At 44.9% G+C, this 19,443-nt stretch overlaps 3 protein-coding genes across 4 annotated transcripts; 1 reads left to right on the forward strand and 2 right to left on the reverse strand.

Moving 5' to 3' along the window:
* LOC8055912 (CBL-interacting protein kinase 31) lies at positions 375-5,787 on the forward strand. 2 transcript variants are annotated; one of them, XM_002465307.2, is made up of 15 exons: positions 375-530; positions 1,765-2,034; positions 2,871-2,933; positions 3,031-3,102; positions 3,220-3,327; positions 3,422-3,502; positions 3,590-3,643; positions 3,735-3,860; positions 3,948-4,037; positions 4,258-4,380; positions 4,464-4,574; positions 4,703-4,816; positions 4,967-5,023; positions 5,119-5,193; positions 5,290-5,787. In XM_002465307.2, exons 2-15 carry the CDS (start codon positions 1,843-1,845, stop codon positions 5,371-5,373), a joined length of 1,350 nt encoding a protein of 449 aa, XP_002465352.1. In that variant the 5' UTR covers positions 375-530; positions 1,765-1,842; the 3' UTR covers positions 5,374-5,787. The 2 variants fall into 2 exon arrangements, with proteins under 2 accessions (XP_002465352.1, XP_021319570.1); XM_021463895.1 differs by lacking the exon at positions 375-530 and adding an exon at positions 2,338-2,502 and having other exon boundaries at positions 1,893-2,034.
* LOC8083705 (calmodulin) lies at positions 6,988-10,795 on the reverse strand. The gene is made up of 2 exons (XM_002467903.2): positions 10,484-10,795; positions 6,988-7,683 (listed from the first exon to the last, which is right to left on the reverse strand). Exons 1-2 carry the CDS (start codon positions 10,557-10,559, stop codon positions 7,310-7,312), a joined length of 450 nt encoding a protein of 149 aa, XP_002467948.1. The 5' UTR covers positions 10,560-10,795; the 3' UTR covers positions 6,988-7,309.
* On the reverse strand, positions 16,816-18,781 carry LOC8055913 (nascent polypeptide-associated complex subunit alpha, muscle-specific form). Its single transcript, XM_002467904.2, has 2 exons — positions 17,708-18,781; positions 16,816-17,582 (listed from the first exon to the last, which is right to left on the reverse strand). The coding sequence occupies exons 1-2, from the start codon at positions 18,723-18,725 to the stop codon at positions 17,194-17,196; spliced, it is 1,407 nt and encodes a 468-aa protein (XP_002467949.2). The 5' UTR covers positions 18,726-18,781; the 3' UTR covers positions 16,816-17,193.

The following is a 19,443-nucleotide window of genomic DNA, read 5'->3' on the forward strand; positions in this document are numbered from 1 at the left end:
GTGGTGTGCATGTTGGAGAAAGCAGAGCACAAAGGCAAACACGCTAGCAATTTCCTAGTCTTGATTTTGATCCCATATAAAATTCCTCTCACTTCCATCGCCACCCTGCTGTGTCCTTGCCAACGCTGTAATATTTTCTTTCTTGTATGTAGTATAATTTCCAATTTTCTGAGACCGGGAAAAAGGTACAGGGCAGGACACCACGGGCATGGCCGTGCAGCCCTTGGGACCTGAAAAGGGTCAGGCCAATGCAATTGCAATCAAACAATACTTTTGGTGGTGACTGGTGACCCCTCTCCCTCGTCCCTCCGGGGTCCCTTTCCTGGGCGGTTTGCCACAAGCCACAGCGCATGACACCTCGCCCCACCGCTTTATAGCGCCACCGTACCCTCCCTCGTTTCTCCCCAGCACACACATCCTCCTCCACTCCAATCAACCTAGGACATCCTCGCTTCTCCTTGAGCTCTTGCGAGCTCGGAGTCGGAGCTCCTCGCAACTGCCGCCGATCAGCCTGCGCTCAGCGCTGGAAGGTGAGCTTTCTTCAGTGCCTCAGACCCGAATCTGGTTCTTACATGTGTGTCTCTGGCTGTGGCTGTGCGGGGCTGCATGAATTTTGCATTTGGATTAGTGTCTTTTGAGATGCAATTCTGAGAGTGCCATGGGTTTCGTTTCGGGGGCAAAGAGTAGGGCGTTTCTGAGACTACTTTCTTGGAGCTGCAAGGTCGCTTGTTGTGGCATTTTCGTTTCGGTTGTCCGGTGAACGATGTGCATTTCCTTTGGCGGGGCTTACCATTTCCAGCTCATCTGTGACCTTTCCCTCCACGCCAGCTTCTTCTCTCCTTTTTGCTCTTTCTCCTTGGTTTCTTTCAGCAATACATACATACGCACATCTGTAAAGCGCCTTTTGGGCTCAATTTTAATTTTTCGTCTTGGTTATGATTGATCCGTATCAATTAATCAGCAAGTGGTGGCTGTTTCATATGTGGCTTGTATTTGTATACTCCTACATGGTCATGCTGCCTCTATGCTTTTCAGCTAATGATATGAATGCTTTGCCTGCAAAAGTCTGAACCACCTGTAGGTTTCTTTGTGCCGGCCTTCTTTGCTGTGGGAGTGTGGGCGCATGTCTTACCGAGGAATACCTTTTATATTGGTCAAACTGGATTGAATCATTCTGGTTTGGAGCTGTCCGGTCATTTTTTATCATTTTGATCTCGTGTGCTAGTATTTGCGAGATGGTAAAAAAAGAATAGTATTTACATAAGTTTGCGCCTTTTTTTCCCTTGTCCCCTCTTGCTGCTTGTTTACTCAAATGTTACGGATCGAAATTTTTATTTTATCAAGAGGGACCCTCCGCCCTAGATGTTTGAGTTCTAACTTCCTGAATTTATTTGAATCAATGGCCCGCCTGCCATTTAATGTTTCCGTATTTTTTTAAATCCTCTGTTCATTTCTTTTTGAAATCTGTTGAACGCTAATGCTCTGCTCTATCCTCATCTGCAAAAGGTGTTGTGAGTATCCATGGTATACTGTTGGGTAAAATCAAGTAGTTTTCCTTTCTCACTTTTTCCCCAACAATTTCCATCAGATTCAGTCAAAGGAAGGTCCTTTTTTTTCTTTTTTCTTTTTTTGAAAACGGAAACTCCTGTGTACCCAGATAATATAAGTGCGTCCACATATCATCTCGTTTCCCTCTCTTTTCCTGTGTTTATTTTTCTTTTCCAGACAATATAATGCAACGGCTGGTTCACTGAACAATTGCAGGTGTTTGAAGAATAGCTTGAAGGTTTTTTTTTTGAAAGAATAGCTTGAAGGTTCATAGTAACCTTCAATTGTTGGAAGATGTATCGGGCTAAGAGGGCTGCATTGTCACCAAAGGTGAAGCGCCGTGTTGGGAAGTATGAGCTCGGACGCACCATTGGGGAAGGAACCTTCGCAAAGGTCCGGTTTGCTAGGAACACTGAAAACCAGGAACCTGTTGCAATCAAAATCCTTGACAAGGAGAAAGTTCAGAAGCGCAGATTGGTTGAACAGGTCAGTATCTGTCAATTCCTTTCTGAGACCATGCACTGACTAGTTTCTTGTTATCCATTTTCTATCAATATCATGATGCATGGATCAAACTTCAGTTAATTAGAAATATTGAGGTTAAAAGTCTTATGCTCCCTATACCCTATCTAAGCCGTGTATGACTTTCGAAGATGGTAAGAAGTTCAGTTTGCCATACAGCCAATCATATCATCGTTCCTATCATCGTTCAGTTTGGCATAGAATCATTACCATGTGGTTTCCTTTTGTCAAAATTCACTGCCATCACTTACATCTTTCTATCAAAAGGAACAACGTGGAGAATGAATTTTCTTCCTTGGATGTTGCCGTGTCAGCATGGGAGCATAGGAAGATGTAACTCCAATTAAGAAATGATTCTATGCCTGCATATTTGCATGACATCGAGATATATCCACATGGTGGTCTACCAGTTCAAGTCATACTACCAACTCAGTATGTTCTCCTAGTGCCTTGTGCTGTTTCCAGTTGCAGTCTGAACTTTGTGCAAATTGAATACTTCAGTATTCCTGACTGTTTCCAGTTGGCTTCAGCTTGCACAGTTCAGTATATATTTTCATCAGTGCCCTATTAGACGTCCATTTCCTCAGTTACACTTTAGTTGACTTCACTATTCCTTTTACTTCTAAAGTATAACCATATAGTTCTAAAAAAATGTCATTTGCCCAACAAAATCATGACGTAAGCATACATGTATTGTCTAATATACTCCTCAGGAGTGCCTTTTGCTGTATGCATCTTTTAAACAGATTGATACTGCGTACTTGATATCTCATGCTGATACCATCCTAAATTCAATGCAGATTAAGCGTGAAATTTGTACCATGAAATTAGTAAGGCATCCTAATGTTGTTCGACTGTTTGAGGTAAGATCCAAAAACTACTATACACGCTTCATGATGTATATTTTGTGCATGCCTATGCTCTTAGACTATTTGGCTGAAATTTTGCTTTCTACATCAGGTGATGGGAAGTAAAGCAAAAATTTTCATTGTTCTGGAATATGTTACAGGTGGAGAGCTTTTTGAAATCATTGTAAGTGGAACTATATCATCTGTTTGAAACATTTTGTCGCATGAGACTAGTAACACGAATTACATGACCATGTTTTTGATTAATTCAATCTGCTCTTATGCAAAACATGACAACCAGGCTACTAATGGAAGGTTGAAGGAGGACGAAGCACGCAAATACTTCCAACAACTGATTAATGCCGTTGATTACTGCCACAGTAGGGGAGTGTATCACAGAGACTTGAAGGTGAAGCCTAATTTAATTTTTGTGCTTTATCTAATAAATTATGGGCTCAGTAGTGCAGACAAGTGACATATTTATGCTTAACATTCATTTGCAGCTAGAGAATTTGCTGCTTGATGGTGCTGGAAATCTCAAAGTTTCTGACTTTGGTTTAAGTGCTTTAACTGAGCAAGTGAAGGTAAAGTTGGAATTACTTCTCATAAACTCCCAGTAGTTGTTGCACCACGTTCTTTTGTTGGCTTCATTTAATCATATATTATTATAGGCTGATGGTCTGCTTCATACAACATGTGGAACCCCCAATTATGTTGCCCCAGAGGTAAACTCTCTCTTTTTTGCTTGTTATAGATTAATCGTGTTTTAATTGCAAACAAGGTTACCTAACTAATATTTGTATTGGATCTTTGTAGGTGATCGAGGATGGAGGCTATGATGGTGCAACTGCAGATGTCTGGTCTTGTGGAGTAATCCTCTTTGTTCTTCTTGCTGGATATTTACCTTTCGAGGATGACAACATCATCGCCCTATACAAGAAGGTAGCATTGATGAAAAATAGAGAAGAGAAAAAAAAACATTATTTAGTGGTTGTTTATCATCTCTTAATACTCCCTTTGCAATCACAGATTTCAGAAGCTCAGTTTAGCTGCCCCTCTTGGTTTTCGGCTGGAGCCAAGAACCTGATTACCAGAATTCTTGATCCTAATCCTACAACTGTAAGTATCATATAGCTTTTGAGCATAGTTGTTGAAATGGGTCATGAATATGATAAGCATATATGTAATCTAAGAATGATTAACAAGTGGCAACTACGTGTCTATGAAATATAAGCATATATTGATGTGTCTTGACATTAATATTTCAGTTTCAACTGCCGAAAAGTATTTCTTGAATCTCTACTTACCTGGCTTTTCATTGTTTCTGGATGTTTACCAGAGGATCACGATTTCTCAGATACTGGAACATCCTTGGTTCAAAAGGGGGTACAAGCCTCCTCTTTTTGACGAGAAATACCAAACTAGCTTGGATGACGTGGATGCTGCTTTTGGAGATTCAGAAGTGAGTCAAATGGACCAACAAATATTTAGCCTGCTTTGGTAGAAATTAAGTGAGTAACTGTGCTTTATTGATTTGTTTACCAGGACCAGCATGTGCAAGAGGAAACTGAAGATCAGCCAACCTCAATGAATGCATTTGAACTGATTTCACTAAACCAGGCACTGAATCTGGAGAATTTGTTTGAAGCAAAGGAGGTCAGTCATAGTTCTCCTGTCTTTTTTGCTGATGTTAGGTTTCCAAATTTTATTACCTTATTGTTGTTTGAAATATACTGTAGAAAGTATAAATCTACAATGATCTTATTTCTGGTTAAAAATGACAGGAGTATAAAAGAGAGACAAGATTCACCTCACAGTGTCCCCCAAAAGAGATAATCACAAAGATTGAAGAAGCTGCAAAGCCGCTTGGCTTTGATGTTCAGAAGAAAAAATACAAGGTATTTCCTACTGAACTTTGTTATGTACAATATTCCTCTTGTTATTTTCTACTTATGCTGTAAAATTTGGCATGAATATCTAGACAATAGAACTCTTACTTCCATCTTCCACACTTCAGATCCTAATAAGGCTGTGTTTGTTCTTTCCAGATGCGGATGGAGAACCCGAAAGCAGGTAGAAAAGGCAATCTAAATGTTGCAACTGAGGTAGGTGAAAACATCAAGTTAACAAAAAACTAGATTGCTGAAGCATCAAAGAAGAATAACTCAATTCCTTTTTGTTTGTGCATGACAACTCTTAGGTTTTTCAAATAGCCCCATCCCTACATGTAGTTGAGCTCAAGAAGGCAAAGGGGGATACTCTGGAATTCCAAAAGGTACAGTCTCTACTAATTCTGCCACACGACGGTTCCCTGTATGCTTTAACATTGAAACATTGTACTAATGCCCAAATTAACTGTACTGTAAAACAGTTCTACAGAAGTCTGTCAACCCAACTGAAGGATGTTGTGTGGAAGTGTGATGGCGAGGTGAAGGGCAACAGCACGGCAGCATGAAGCGGCCTTTGAACTTTCACAAGACGGCCCTGGCTTTCCTTGTACATAGCTTCTCTTTCGGATGATCGGTGTCCATTGCAGAGTCGGTTTTGCAAGCAAGTTCTTTGGTTCATTTGTTGATGGCGAGTAAGCCCGATGAAACAACCGTCTTGAAGGCTGTTGTGGATGAGCTTATTGGCGTGTTGTTTAGTTTATTTTACGGTCAGGAAGTTGGATGGAATGGAAACCACAATCAAGGCTGTAGTAGTGTGTAGTAATGAGGTATTGAGATACATCAGGTGGTGTAAGGGAGTACCAGTTGTTAGTTCATGGCTTCAAGTTTAGCCCCCTTCAATTTGTTCTATGATATGATGTGTTACTTCAGAATAAACATTACTTCTAGATGTATGAGGTGAAACACACTTATCTTTTGTCCTCTTTGTGCTATTTGCGTGATGTTGAGTGCTAGCAGGGGCCTATTTCAGGCTGGTTCCGTGGTGTCTTGTGATGCAGCGAATTTTGGGAATGTCCACTGAACCAGATGCTTATTAGCGCTCAAATGATTCGATAGCATCATGGCACAATAGAGATGACACAAATGGTTCTTTGTCAAGATCTTAAAAACTTGCATACGATGGAGCAGGGGCCGAACTAGCCGGGAATACTTTTTGTCAGTGGAGTAGGTATATACAGTAGTACATATGATACATATGTATAATGTAAGTGAGAGCAAATTGTTTAGCTTTCTTAATTAGTCTAGCAAATCAATGAGTTAAATAGATGAATCCTCTAGCAAATGAATGAGTTAAATAGATGAATCCATTAAAAAGAAAAGGCCTAGAGCCTAATGTTGACTTCTGATGTAGGTTAGTCACTCTTATCTCTGCACTACTTCCCAACTACACCCGGCTAGTTGGTGACACGTGAAAAAAAATTAGGAATAACCACCTAAAAAATCTTAATTCCGCCACTGCGATGGAGGAATGGCGGTTACCAAGGCAATACTGAAAATCTGCAGTAGTTTGAACAAAGAAATGACGAATTTTCGAGAGTGGCTACCTCGATCTGAAGCCAGAACTGCAAGTCTAAAGCATGCCGCAGCCATGTGCAGAGAAATCCCAGTCGGTGACGGGCGCCGTTACTTGCACAATCCACGAGCTCCCGGCCGGCCGGCCGCCCCCACCGCCGCGGCCTCCAGGCGACGTGCCGCCAGTGGATGATGAATGGGGTTCCAGCACGCGGCAGACGGCTCGAGTCACTCAATCGCACTCGCACTGGCACTAGGGGCGCGGCCGGATCTCCGGTGAGCTGCCCAGCGCATGCAGCTGCTCGTCTTCCCTCTCTGCGAGCCCAATCCATGGTGGCCTGTGTAGGGGGCTGTGGGCTAAACACGGGCTGTATCAGTCCACGGAAAACGCGGCGTATGTATCATCCAGAAATAAAACCTGTCTGTCTGGGAACGTCACCAGTTTGCATAGCGCAACCCGGCCAAAGTTGGCCTAACAGAGTAACAGTGCGTTCAAATGTCCAATGGAGACGCTACACAACCATCAGTGGCATCTCTAAATGGCCTTTCAGCAACATGACATTTCCTTGCAAAACACAAGGCACTATCCTGATAGCACAACCACGGGATAAACGGAAAGCAGCAGCCTGTTGAATAGTACCAAAGAAGTCGGGCAGATTCGATGAACAAATAGAACTACAAACTGGATTCAACTGCAATCAGTGTCCAGAACACGCAAAGCCGTACAGATTCACACAGGGGGAGCAAGGAGGTTCAATGACACAATGGAAGATAAGGGTGGCAGCAGAGGGACTCAAATGTTTTAGCAGCTACAGCTAGTACGGTTTCTTCATGGGAAGACGAAGGAAACAAGAGCTGCATTGCCTTACTAATATGCAATGAACGGTTTCCTCCTTCCAGTAGGGTAGTATACCATTACCGCGGACGCACTCACTTGGCCATCATCACCTTCACGAACTCCTCGTAGTTGATCTGGCCATCGCCATCGACGTCAGCCTCGCGGATCATCTCATCGACCTCCTCGTCGGTCAGCTTCTCGCCAAGGTTGGTCATCACATGGCGGAGCTCCGCTGCAGAGATGAAGCCGTTCTGGTCCTTGTCGAACACCCTGAACGCCTCCTTGAGCTCCTCCTCGGAGTCGGTGTCCTTCATCTTGCGGGCCATGAGGTTGAGGAACTCAGGAAAGTCAATGGTGCCATTGCCATCGGCATCGACCTCATTGATCATGTCCTGAAGCTCAGCCTCGGTTGGGTTTTGACCCAGTGAACGCATGACAGTTCCAAGCTCCTTGGTTGTGATGCAACCTGTCCAGTGCACAACAGAGGGCAACTTCAGGTCAATTTACATAACATTAATATAGCAGTGAGAAGTCAAATGATTAACCAGCCTGAGAAGATATCACAGTTTTGCTCAAAGAGTGAAATACGGGCACACAACCGGTCGCGAAAAAGTTTTGCTCAAAGAGCCAGCACAAGTAAACCAGACATTAAGCAAGAATGCAAGAAGCAATAAACATCTGGTTCACAAAATAACAACACTAATTCAAAATTGTAGTGCATATATGTAGCAAACAGTTTAGAAGGTTGATGGTAAGAAAACCATTTGCCCATCTCCAGCCTGAAAGATAAGAGATGATCAAACAACCACACATTACTAGGTAGGCAAACAACCACACATTACTAGGTAGGCAGCACCAAAGTATAACCAAGGATGTATCAAAATTTTAGAGTAAAGTCCACTACCGGTCCCTAAACTTGTGCTGTCGTGTCATCCCGGTCCCTAAACTCACAAATCGATTGTTTAGGTCCTCAAACTTGTTCATCTGTGTCATCTCGGTCCCTAAACTTGTTCAATTGTGTCATCCCGGTCCCTAAACTTAGAAATCATCCGTTTAGATCCTCAAAGTTGTTCAATTGTGTAATCTCGGTCCCTAAACTTGGTTTTGAATCTCATCTGGGTCAAAACAAAGCGATCTAACAACTCTATATCAAAAAATAATTCATAACTTTTTCATATGAACTCAAATGAAGACAGATTTTATACCAAAGTTATAGTCCTCAGCACAATCTACAACTTTGTAGTTGAAAAGTTTTTTATTTGAAGTTTTAGTGTTACAAAATTTAATTTTAAATTTTAAATTTTAAAATCTATAAACTTATAAAAAATATTTTGGGAACCTAAACGATTTTAATTTAAAAACTTTTCAACTGCAAAGTTGTAGATCATGTTGCTGCCTACAACTTTGATATAAAGTTTATCTTCATTTGAGTTCATATGAAAAAGTTATGAATTATTTTTCAATATAGAGTTTTTAGATTCGTCCTGTTTTGACCCAGATAAGACTTAAAAACAAGTTTAGGGACCGGGATGACACAACTGAACAAGTTTGAGGACCTATATGGGAGATTTTTAAGTTTAGGGACCAGGATGACACAACCGAACAAGTTTAGGTACCTAAACGGTCATTTTGCGAGTTTAAGGACCGGAATGACACATCTGAACAAGTTTAGGGACCGCTGATGGACTTTACTCAAAATTTTAGTACTAAAGTTTGGTACCTTAACTCCTGAGATAGAATTTGGGTTGTGGTACCACCACCCTATACTTATCATTAGCCACCCACAATAAGCTAAACAGGGTTCCTGTTTTCTTGATATTAGAAATCAATCCTTACTAAATGGAAACACTGCAGGCGTACTTCAAAACTGAGCACCATGCATATAACAATTTAAAAAACATCATCACAATCAACACAGCAAGAACATGGCGATATCATAATCAATTAATCATCGCCAAGTCAAACCATGGAGTTAAAAAAACAGGAACGACTTGGGAAAGCCTCCCCTGAGCATTGCATGTGGATATGATATCAAGAACATGGCGATATCATAATCAATTAATCATCGCCAAGTCACCATGGGAGTTAAAAAAATAGGGACGACTTGGTAAAGCCTCCCCTAAGCATTGCATGTGGATATGGCTAGAACCTCAACCGATGTTGGCCGAGAAAAGCTCGCCCCAAGTGTATCATTAACTTGCACCGGAACCATTGGCAACCTGGAGAGTGCAAAGGCAATCAGGCATCATAGGCCAGCGCCACACAAGCAGCAAGAAGCCCAGAACTTCCCAGCTGCCCTCCCCTGCACTTTCATGTTGCAGGGGAAGGACTTTTGTTGGTGCGAACCAGGAGCCGACTCCTGATGACCAGCAGCAGCTAGCAACCACACTTTACTACCGCTGGGTACACCCGTGTTCCCAAACCATGGAGTTATAATCCTGAACCCAGAACATGAATCAAAATCTGAGCAGGCTCAATGCAGTGGTCTATAGAAAATCTGAATAATTTTTTTTCTCTGCTACTATCAGATCCTTACAGAGCCCCCAACCTACACTACTAACCAGACGAAAAAAATCCTTCCACGATTAATTCTGCCCTGCAAAAATTTCCAGCTTATAGATACAAGGGCACATAATGCCAGTCAAAGGTGATGCAGTGTCAATTCAAACCATAAAGAAGTCTCATGTGCCCCCTGCCCCCCAGCCTGCCATGACCAAACCAACCCCGACGTAACCGAACGATCTGGATGAAGCCTACCTACTGCCTATACAAATAAAACGACCCCATCCTGACTCGGTCCACATGGACCAGCAAGGGGCCGGATCTCAGCCTAGCTGCTTCACCACATCTGGATCGGAGACGAGGCCACGAGCAACCACGTCGATCTAGATCGCAGCGGCGCTTTTTAGCAGACTCAATCACACGAGATCTCCCCACCCACGAGGCCACGACCACGAGCAGCCGTGCAGCGGGGACGTGCCGCCGCATCACACCATCTGTTGGTTTGGTTGCACTACTAAAGTTTCACCGCTCGGTACAATCTCGCCACCGGATGCTCTATACGGCCTAAATTTTAAGCTCGGGGGGAATCCCTGGGTTTCTAACGTGAGGTGAAGAACAGCAGTCTAAGTATTCGGGCAGCTACAGCCAACAGATCGTACAACAACATGGTAGATACATATCAAGGCAGTAATAACTAGAGCTAAGGAACGGAGGAAGGGGATGCTGGAGGCATCGAAGGGAAGGGAGGCGTAATAATAGCTTACCATCGCCGTCCTTGTCGAAGAGGCTGAAGGCCTCCTTGAACTCGGCGATCTGGTCGTCGGTGAGCTGGTCCGCCATGGTCTCCGCAGGCTTGTCTCTTGGCGCGGCGAGGGAGCTAGCGAGCGAACCAACGGTGTCGCGGTGGCCGGAGGAGAGATTAGGCAGGGGGAGGGGAGCGGAAGGGAGGAGAGGCGACCGGTGACCGGAGGCAGGGAGCGATCTGAGGCCTCGCGTCGGGGGAATTTTGCCGGGATTTATACGCCCCGCCCGCTCCGTTCCGCCGTCCACGCCCTCCCCTCCCCCGTTTAACGCCGCGCCGCGAATTCCCCGAACTGCCCTTGCCTTGGCCCCCTCTCCCTCTCTCGGTGTCTCTCTCTGTCAATCATTAATCAGTAATCACGCTGCTGTGGCGTGGTGTGCTGTGCTGCCGCTTGGGCTTGGCCCAGGCTGGAGTGACACGATATGCCAGTGTGTGCGAGAGGCGATAGCACAAAAAACGGTCACTGATTGGGACGTGCCATGGGCTGGATCGCCAGGCACGACCGGCCATGCGATGAACTGGCGTGTCCAGCGCTCTGGAGGTGGCCCGGCACAGCTTGGCTGTTTGTTTACCAGCATTTTTGGGAGGGCCACACATGGCGTGTCAACGTCGTGATCTATTATGCGTGCGTGCATGTTGACATGTTGTGGCCGGACCTATCAATGTCATGGATCGTCTCATCGTGATCTTTTATTGTACTTCATCCTGGCAGCATATTATTTCAACTGTTTATGTTAATCTTCTCTGTCTTAGCCTGATCTAGAACTTAGGCCTTGTTTAGTTGGCAAAAATTTTTGTTTTTGGCTACTGTAGCATTTCGTTTTTATTTGACAAACATTGTCCAATCACAGAGTAATTAGGCTCAAAAGATTCATCTCACAAATTACAGGTAAACTGTGCAGTTAGTTTTTATTTTCGTCTATATTTAATGCTTCATGCATGCGACCAAAGATTTGATGTGACGAGAAATCTTGAAAATTTTTGCGAACTAAACAAGGCCTTAGAAGAAGCCTAGTTAAGACGCGTTAATGGCAATGTTTATTCTTGTTATATAAGGAAGCCAGAGGATACGAGACTTGGTACCTGTGATTTATAACAACTAACGAGTGAAATCTTGTCGATGTTGCATCTCAGTTCAAATTTAGATGATCTTCTCCAACATGTTTTAAAGTTGGTACTAATCTCAACTTGAAGACATTAGGTCTGTCCGGATCTCTTCGGCATAAATCTTACGCCATTTTTTGAAAAAAAAATAAAGTTTTTTGAGTTTGTCGTAAGTTAAATTATCATAACTTTACTATTGTAGAGAAAACATTAGCATCTACATCAAAGAGTGATCTATAAAAAAGTATATTATTTCATAATGTAATGAACTATGCTCATTTTTCATATCCTATATAAATAATAGTGGTCATTTACATAAATTCGTTCACATTAAATTTTACTTAGACAGAGAGTTGTCTCTAAAATAGCCAAGGCTCATTTAAATTCCTGAAATTAACTAGTAGACTTATCAACCATTACGGATCTAGCTAACAATTAGCTTTTAAGCAACACGCACATACACTATATAAATATCACATTATTTTTATGCTACTCCCTCCGTTCTAATTGATAAGTTATTCTAATTTTTTTGGAGAGTAAAAGGATCTTAAGTTTGATAAAAAAATATAGAAAAAATACAGAGATCTATGACATCAGATGGGTATTACTATGATAATATTGTTAATGAATAATCTAATTATAACTTATTTGGTATCATAGATATTCTTATTTTATTATGTAAATTTGGTTAAATTTGAGATGTTTTGAGTCTCCAAAAAAATAGAATAACTTATAATTTAGGATTTAGGGAGTACTTTCTTATTTCGGTATGATCGCTACTATGTCTCAAGGCACCTTACCTTTTAATTTAACATAGAAAAATTACTTCATTTTTGTGTAAAAATATCTACATTTCCCTGCGATGGAAATGTCACGCATGATTGAACTTTTGTTTCGATCTTTCTAATACAAAGCCTCTTGCAAATTAAATTTCGCGTTTGATTAGGAGTACTCTTGTGGACATGGTTCCTCAGCCATGGATGTTCATATGGTTATGATTTGTAATAGTAGTAGCAATACATTATGAAAAAAAGTTATGGACGAAGTTCAACATAGGATGACAATGACATATATATCATATCAGAATATACACCTTTCAAACTATGAAAGGGCTTTTTCTGATGAAATTAGTATGGCTATATAGGCGGGTGCACGTGCACGTCAATATGAGTACGCGGCTACCAGTAAATTCAAATCTCCCATAAAATCACTTCTTCAAATATTTATGGAGACCGGAGTTCTTGTAGGGCCTTGTTTAATTTCAAATGCAAAATAGACAGTATAATATTTTCGTTTGTATTTAACAAATATTGTTCAATCATAGATTAATTAGACTCAAAAAATTCACCTCGCAAAATTACAAATAATTTGTATAATTATTATTTTTTATCTATATTTAATGTTCTATACATGTGTCGCAAGATTTGATGTGAGAATAAAATTGTTTAAACTAAACAAGACCCAGATACCAAGAAGAAACGTCAATTAGACAAGGGTAGGTTCGTGATTTTTACTATTTATTTTGGAACATGCAGCCATGTGGCCCAGTTAAACAAAAGCGCCGATGACTTCCATCCATTCTTCCAAACAGGGGGCGGCATGCTCCAGTTTTCCAAGCGGCCGATATTACCGTACTACCCCGGACGCGGTTCGGACGCGGAGTGCGCCTCCCCGCCGATGCCACGTCAGCTACGCGTACCGTTCGGATAGGTCGTGGGCCTGCTGCGGGCTGCGGCCGCATCTGGTCGCGCGCACTAGAGCCCAACTAGGCGTGTAGGAGTACAGTACTCCTCTGTAGAGGGAAGTACAGTACTAACACAAATATTAGGCCCTGTTTAGTTCTCCACCGAAAATTTTTTCATCCATCCCATCAAATCTTTAGACACATGCATGAAACATTAAATGTAGATAAAAAAATAAACTAATTACACAGTTAGGTTCAAAATCGCGAGACAAATCTTTTAAGCCTAGTTAGTCTATGATTAGCCTTAAGTGCTACAGTAACTCACATGTGCTAATGACAGATTAATTATGCTTAATAGATTTGTCTTGCAGTTTCCAGACGAGCTATGTAATTTATTTTTTATTAGTTTCTAAAAACTCCTTCTCGACATCCTTCCGACACAACCGATGTGACATCCAAAAATTTTTTATCTTCAATCTAAACAGGGCCATAATTCCATTCATAATTCACTGGACTTCTCCTTTCACTCCAACTTGGAATTGATAGGGTACGGAGTACAGTACTAACAACAGCACAAATATAATGTTCAAAAAGAAAGAAAGAAAAACAGCACAAATATACTAGCTTCAAGCTTCCGCTTTGATGCTTTGAGGCCAGCAGCCCAGCAGCATTCCATGGCGGTTGGCATCATCACCACCCTAGCTACTTGCCTTGTGTTGCTTTAAGCTTTGCAAAAAGTCCTGCGATGATTTGGATTTCCTTCTCGGGGCGCATGCACCAGGAAGGAAGCTTGGGATCTGGTCAAGGTGAAGAAATCCTGCCCAGGCCGCGGATGCCAATATAATCATGTCGGCTCACTCGATGAAAGTTGAAAGTGCCTCAGGGCCGGTTGTGGCAATTGTGGTAGTAAATCTGTGTAAAATGGCTATGAAGCTTTCTTCCCTTTTGTGAAAGTGAACGTGGGCCCTGTTCGTGTCCGTCTTTCTTCTGCGTTCCCAGTGGGCTCGGATCTAGCTCGAGAGGAGCCTTGGACCGGGCTGGACTGCATGTAGTAGGCATTTCGCTTCAGGATTTAGTCGTGCCTTTTCTAGCAGCTGCAAAATCTAAAAGAGATCGTACTGTACATGTCTATGGTATCATGAACCTTTGCTTTGCTCTTGTTTAGTTTGCAAAAGTAAAAGTTTTTGGGTATTGTAGTATATTTTTAACTAGAGTAATTAGTGTGCAATCAAAGACTAATTAGATTTTAAAAATTCATCTTATAAATATATATATAGTACAATTAATTATTTTTAATCTATATTTAATACTCTATATATGTGTCTAAATATTCAATGTGATTAGGCGAAAAGTTTTTGGTGAGAACTAAACAGGGCCAAGTGTCAGTATCTCGCGTCTTCTTTTATTCAGCTCAAGTATTGTGGCGACCGAAAGTCAGACCTGCTAGACTGCTATATATTATGCCAGATACTTTAGGCCTGTGTGTTGCATGGTTACAAAGAGGAGCGAGTCCACCTGGCATACAGTAGTCACAAAGCTCTAATGTTTCGTTTTGATGTCTTGCCGGCGTGGAGCCACGTACGCCCTTCATCATCAATCAAATGGCGCAGCCGTGCAGGCACTTGTTTTCCCAGCCCGCGAGCCATCTTTGATCTTTCCTTTCTCCGTGACGACTGATGACGACATGCATTGCGTCGATCCGGTGGCCTGCAACTAGTAACAATCATTCGATTGACGTGTACATACTCCACAACCGAGCCGATCGAACGGGGGCACTCGATCGAATAGAGAGCGCATGCACACTGGTAGTACGTAGTTGCTGGAGTACTTCGTACGTACGTGAACCGTGTTCAGTTGGGTGACGAGACAGTGTTTGGCCGATTCCTCATTTCCTCTGGCATGACTGCATCGTAGGGCTAGGGGTACTCCGTACGTACAACGTACGCACGCATGCGATGATGAGCGGAGCAGCGGCGCGGTAAAGAAACCGGTCCCCTGAATCGGAGGACAGCGCCCGAAGTTATTGCGAAAGGCAGGTCTGGCCCTGGCCTAGCCGGTAGCCTATACAGGCACAGAGGATTTTCAATCAGCTGGCTCCTGCCCTGCGTGCGCGCTAACTTCCACGCATTCATCGTTCTTGCCCATCTCTCGCTCTCTTGTCATCCTTCGAATTTCAGGCCTTGTTTAATTCGCAAATTTTTTTGGATTTTGACACTGTAGCACTTTCGTTTTTATTTGACAAACACTATCCAATCATAGAGTAACAAAGCTTAAAAGATTCGTCTCGTAATTTACAGATGAACTGTGCAATTAGTTTTTGTTTTCATGTATATTTAATGCACCATGCATGTGCCACAAGATTTGATGTGATGGGGAATCTTGAAAATTTTTGGGAACTAAACAAGGCCTCAGAATTCCATTCGAAATTAGGCCTTGTTTAGTTCCCAAAAATTTTGCAAATTTTTTCTGATTCTCAGTCACATCGAATCTTTAGACGTATGCATAGAGTATTAAATATAGATGAAAATAAAAACTAATTGCACAGTTTGGTCGGAATTGACGAGACGAATCTTTTGAGCCCAGTTAGTCCATAATTGGACAATATTTGTCAAATACAAACAAAAGTGCTACTGTTACTATTTTGTAAAAAATTTTGAAAGTAAACAAGGCAGGCCTTATTTAGTTCCAAAAATTGAAAAGTTTTCGGTACCGTAGCACTTTCGTTTGTTTGTGACAAATATTATCTAATCATGGACAAACTAGGATCAAAAGATTCGTCTCATGATTTACAGCTAAACTGTGTGATTATTTTTTGTTTTCGTCTATATTTAATGTTTAATGCATGTGCCACAAGATTCGATGTGACGGGGAATTTTGAAAACTTTTTGGTTTTCAGGGTGAACTAAGGCCTTATTTAGTTCGCAAAATTTTGGCTTTTTGGCTACTGTAGCACTTTCGTTTTTATTTGACAAACATTGTCCAATCACGGAGTACCTAGACTCAAAAGATTCATCTCACAAATTTCAGGTAAACTGTGTAATTAGTTTTTATTTTTGTCTTTATTCAATGCTCCATGCATGCGACCAAAGATTCGATGTGATGGGGAATCTTGAAAATTTTTGCGAACTAAACAAGGCCTAACAAGGCCTTAGAATCGAATTCAAGAAAAAAAAACCGAGGCATGGTTCAAGAAACCTCGCTTCAAGTAACCACAAGATCAGAAAATGTAGACTGTGTACTAGTGCTACAGCCTACATTCTAGGGCGAGACGGATCTGTTCATGCAGGCGTTGGTGTGGGCGCCAATTACATCTGTTTGGATCCTTATCTGTAGCTTGTTACAATTTTTAACCTTGACTAGAGTAATATTGTTCTTGCTAATTTTATATGCTAATTTACGCATAGATCCATCAAATTAGTACTGATCACCTTTCAGCACACGTGATCCAACACATGCCCTAGCCTGTCTTTGATCAGAGTGAATATTATTACTGATTACAGTATTACTGATCGAAGTGAGCCCGCCTGCGTACTTGGCAGCAGCTTCTCATCATCACTTTGATATTGATTACTCCACCTACAACTGAACGCCGCGGCGAATCCGTTCTTTTAATACAACCACGATCGGCATTCACCGGTCTCTTTTATCAGGTGGGGGTAGCTAGCTACCCAGGCGAGCTGTAGCGACTGACACCCATGGCGCAGCTGCAGCCGCAGCCGCCGCAGCGGGCAGCAGAGGCAGTTATTTCCTCTCGTACACAGCACAGCTCAGTCAGAGCCTCAGACCTTGACCTGCCAACAAATTCAAGCACATGCGACGCACGCGACAAAAACAAGGACCCAAGAAAATGACGCGAAAGTCCCGGCCCGCGATTGATCAGAAATTCAGAAGCACAATCTCTTCCTGCACCCGGACCCGGCCCCGTGCCCGCCGGACTGCGCCTGCAGCAGCTCGGCAACCAGGTCGGCCACCAGGTCGTGCACGATGGCACGCTCCAGCGCGGCCGCGACCCTGCCGCGCTCGTCGTCGCCCGCGCCGCCCAGCTGGCCCTGCTGCTGCCGCACCCACATTATTGCCTCCCCCACGCTCTCCGCCGTCGCGCGGCTGATCACCCGCCCCGCCGCCGCGGCCTCCTGCTCCCACCGCCGCCGGTGGTGCCGCCAGCTTTCCGCCCCTGCAGACCTCGGCGGCATGCCCACCACCAGCGGCACCGGGTAATGGACGGCGTGCAGTGGCAGCTCATCACCGTCTGATTTGGTCTTGCAGTATCCACCTGCACGTATTCGCATGCGCACGACGAAAGTTACGTGACACATACATGTCATTGTTGTTCGATCAAGAGAAGATACGGTTCATGAGCATGTGACTTGTGACAGCGACACAGGATATACTACGTACCGGAGAAAACAAGTGTTCGGGAGGGCTTGACGATCTTCGATCCGACGGTGGGGGCCAAGGCGCCGTTACCGCAACCGCCCTTGCCCCCCACATCGAGATCCGTGCAGGGAGACGGCCGCTTCCTGCATGGGAACCTCGGGGAGCTGATGGCGTCCAGCACCGAGTCCGGGCTGGGGTACTGCTGCTCCCCGGCGCGCACCACCTTGTGCTGCTGCTGTGGCGTCGGCGGCGACGGGGACGGCGACTGTTCGTCGTCGCGGCCGAACGTACTCTTGGCGCCCTTGCCTGCAGGTGTCGTCGTCGTCGTCGCTGCCACCGGGCAGACGTCGGACGCGGAGGCCGCGCGCATCTCGGCGGCGCGGACGGCAGCGATGATCCGGCGAAGCGTCTTGAGGTCCTCGTCGCACTTCTCCAGCGCGCCCAGCAGCTTCCGCCGCTTCTCCGCGGCCGTCTCCGGCGCCGCCGGTGCCGGTGGAGGCGGAGGTGGACGGGTCGGGAGGACGACTGGCCGCGGCGCCGCTGCTGCTGCGGCGGGCGAGGGCGGCGCGGACTCCTCCAGGCCCATGAGGCGCGCGATGATGGCCGGCGGTGGCGGCCGGGGGCTGTCGCAGCTGGAGCGCCGGTGCTCCGGCGCGATCGTCGGGCTCCGCGGCGCGTCGCAGGAGCGCCGCCGCCGAACCGTTACCGCGGTCGTCGTCAGCAGCTGCTGCTTCATCGGCTTCACCGGAGAAGCAGTCGCGGGCGAAGCTGCTGAAGTCTGGTGGGCCTGGGCCGCCGCCTTCTTTCTGGGCGGCGAGGACGACGGGGTTATTGGCAGTGCTTGGGGGGAGTCCCGCGCTGCTGCGTTGTTCTTGGCGGTGAGGCGCTTCCGGTGGTGGCTGCGGTGGTACGGGGAGATGAGGCGGAGGAGGCCCGCCATGCACCCGATGCCGCCGCTGCTCCGCCGCCTCGGCGCGGTGGAGCACGTGGAGGATGCCCGCCGGCTGGCGGGCTCCGGCTGCGGCTGCGGTGGCTGCATAGCCCTCTGCGTTCCCTGAGCCGTTTGTTCAGCCGAGCGGGAGCAGGCCAGCAGCGAAGCACGGCGTGTGGGGGCGTGCCGTGGCGGCATTATAATTGGAGCAGGCGTCGAGTACGTACGCGCGTGGAGCGCGCAGTATAATGACCGCATCGCCCCTGTGTCTTCCGGCCACACGCGCGGCGATGCCAAGGGCAGTTTAGGGGTTCATCTCGTGCGAGCTTTGCTAAGGGAGGCGACAAAAGCTGTGGACTGGTGGACTGGTGGGGAAGGCAGTATCCGAGTTGAACTGCACACTCCGCTGCGCGCGCTGCGGTGGCCGCTAGCCGCGTGCCTGCTGCCAGTACTACTACTGGCTTCTGGCTGCTGCTTTAGCCATCGTTAATAATTAAGGTGTCGTTAATTAAAGCGGTCGTGGAGTGTAAGTACTTGTAGTACTACACAGACTAGCCAGTGTGCGGACTGCAGATTAAGGAATAATGGCCGCAATCATGTCGTGGGGAACTCTGGATTAATTATCTTGTCCGTGGCCATGTTGTTGTTGTTTGGGAAGCATATGGGTCTGAGCACGTATAAAAGGCCACATCGATCCATAGTCCTGAGTCCTGACCGATGTTCCGGCGCCACCAGGGCCCACGGGGATGGTCATATATGGCACGCAGGCACAGCCTGGATTCTTCTCTCCCGTTGCAGCGTTGTTGCTTTAGCTTCAAGTTTACAT

This window comes from Sorghum bicolor, chromosome 1, assembly GCF_000003195.3.
Source record: "Sorghum bicolor cultivar BTx623 chromosome 1, Sorghum_bicolor_NCBIv3, whole genome shotgun sequence".
Taxonomy (NCBI): domain Eukaryota; kingdom Viridiplantae; phylum Streptophyta; class Magnoliopsida; order Poales; family Poaceae; genus Sorghum; species Sorghum bicolor.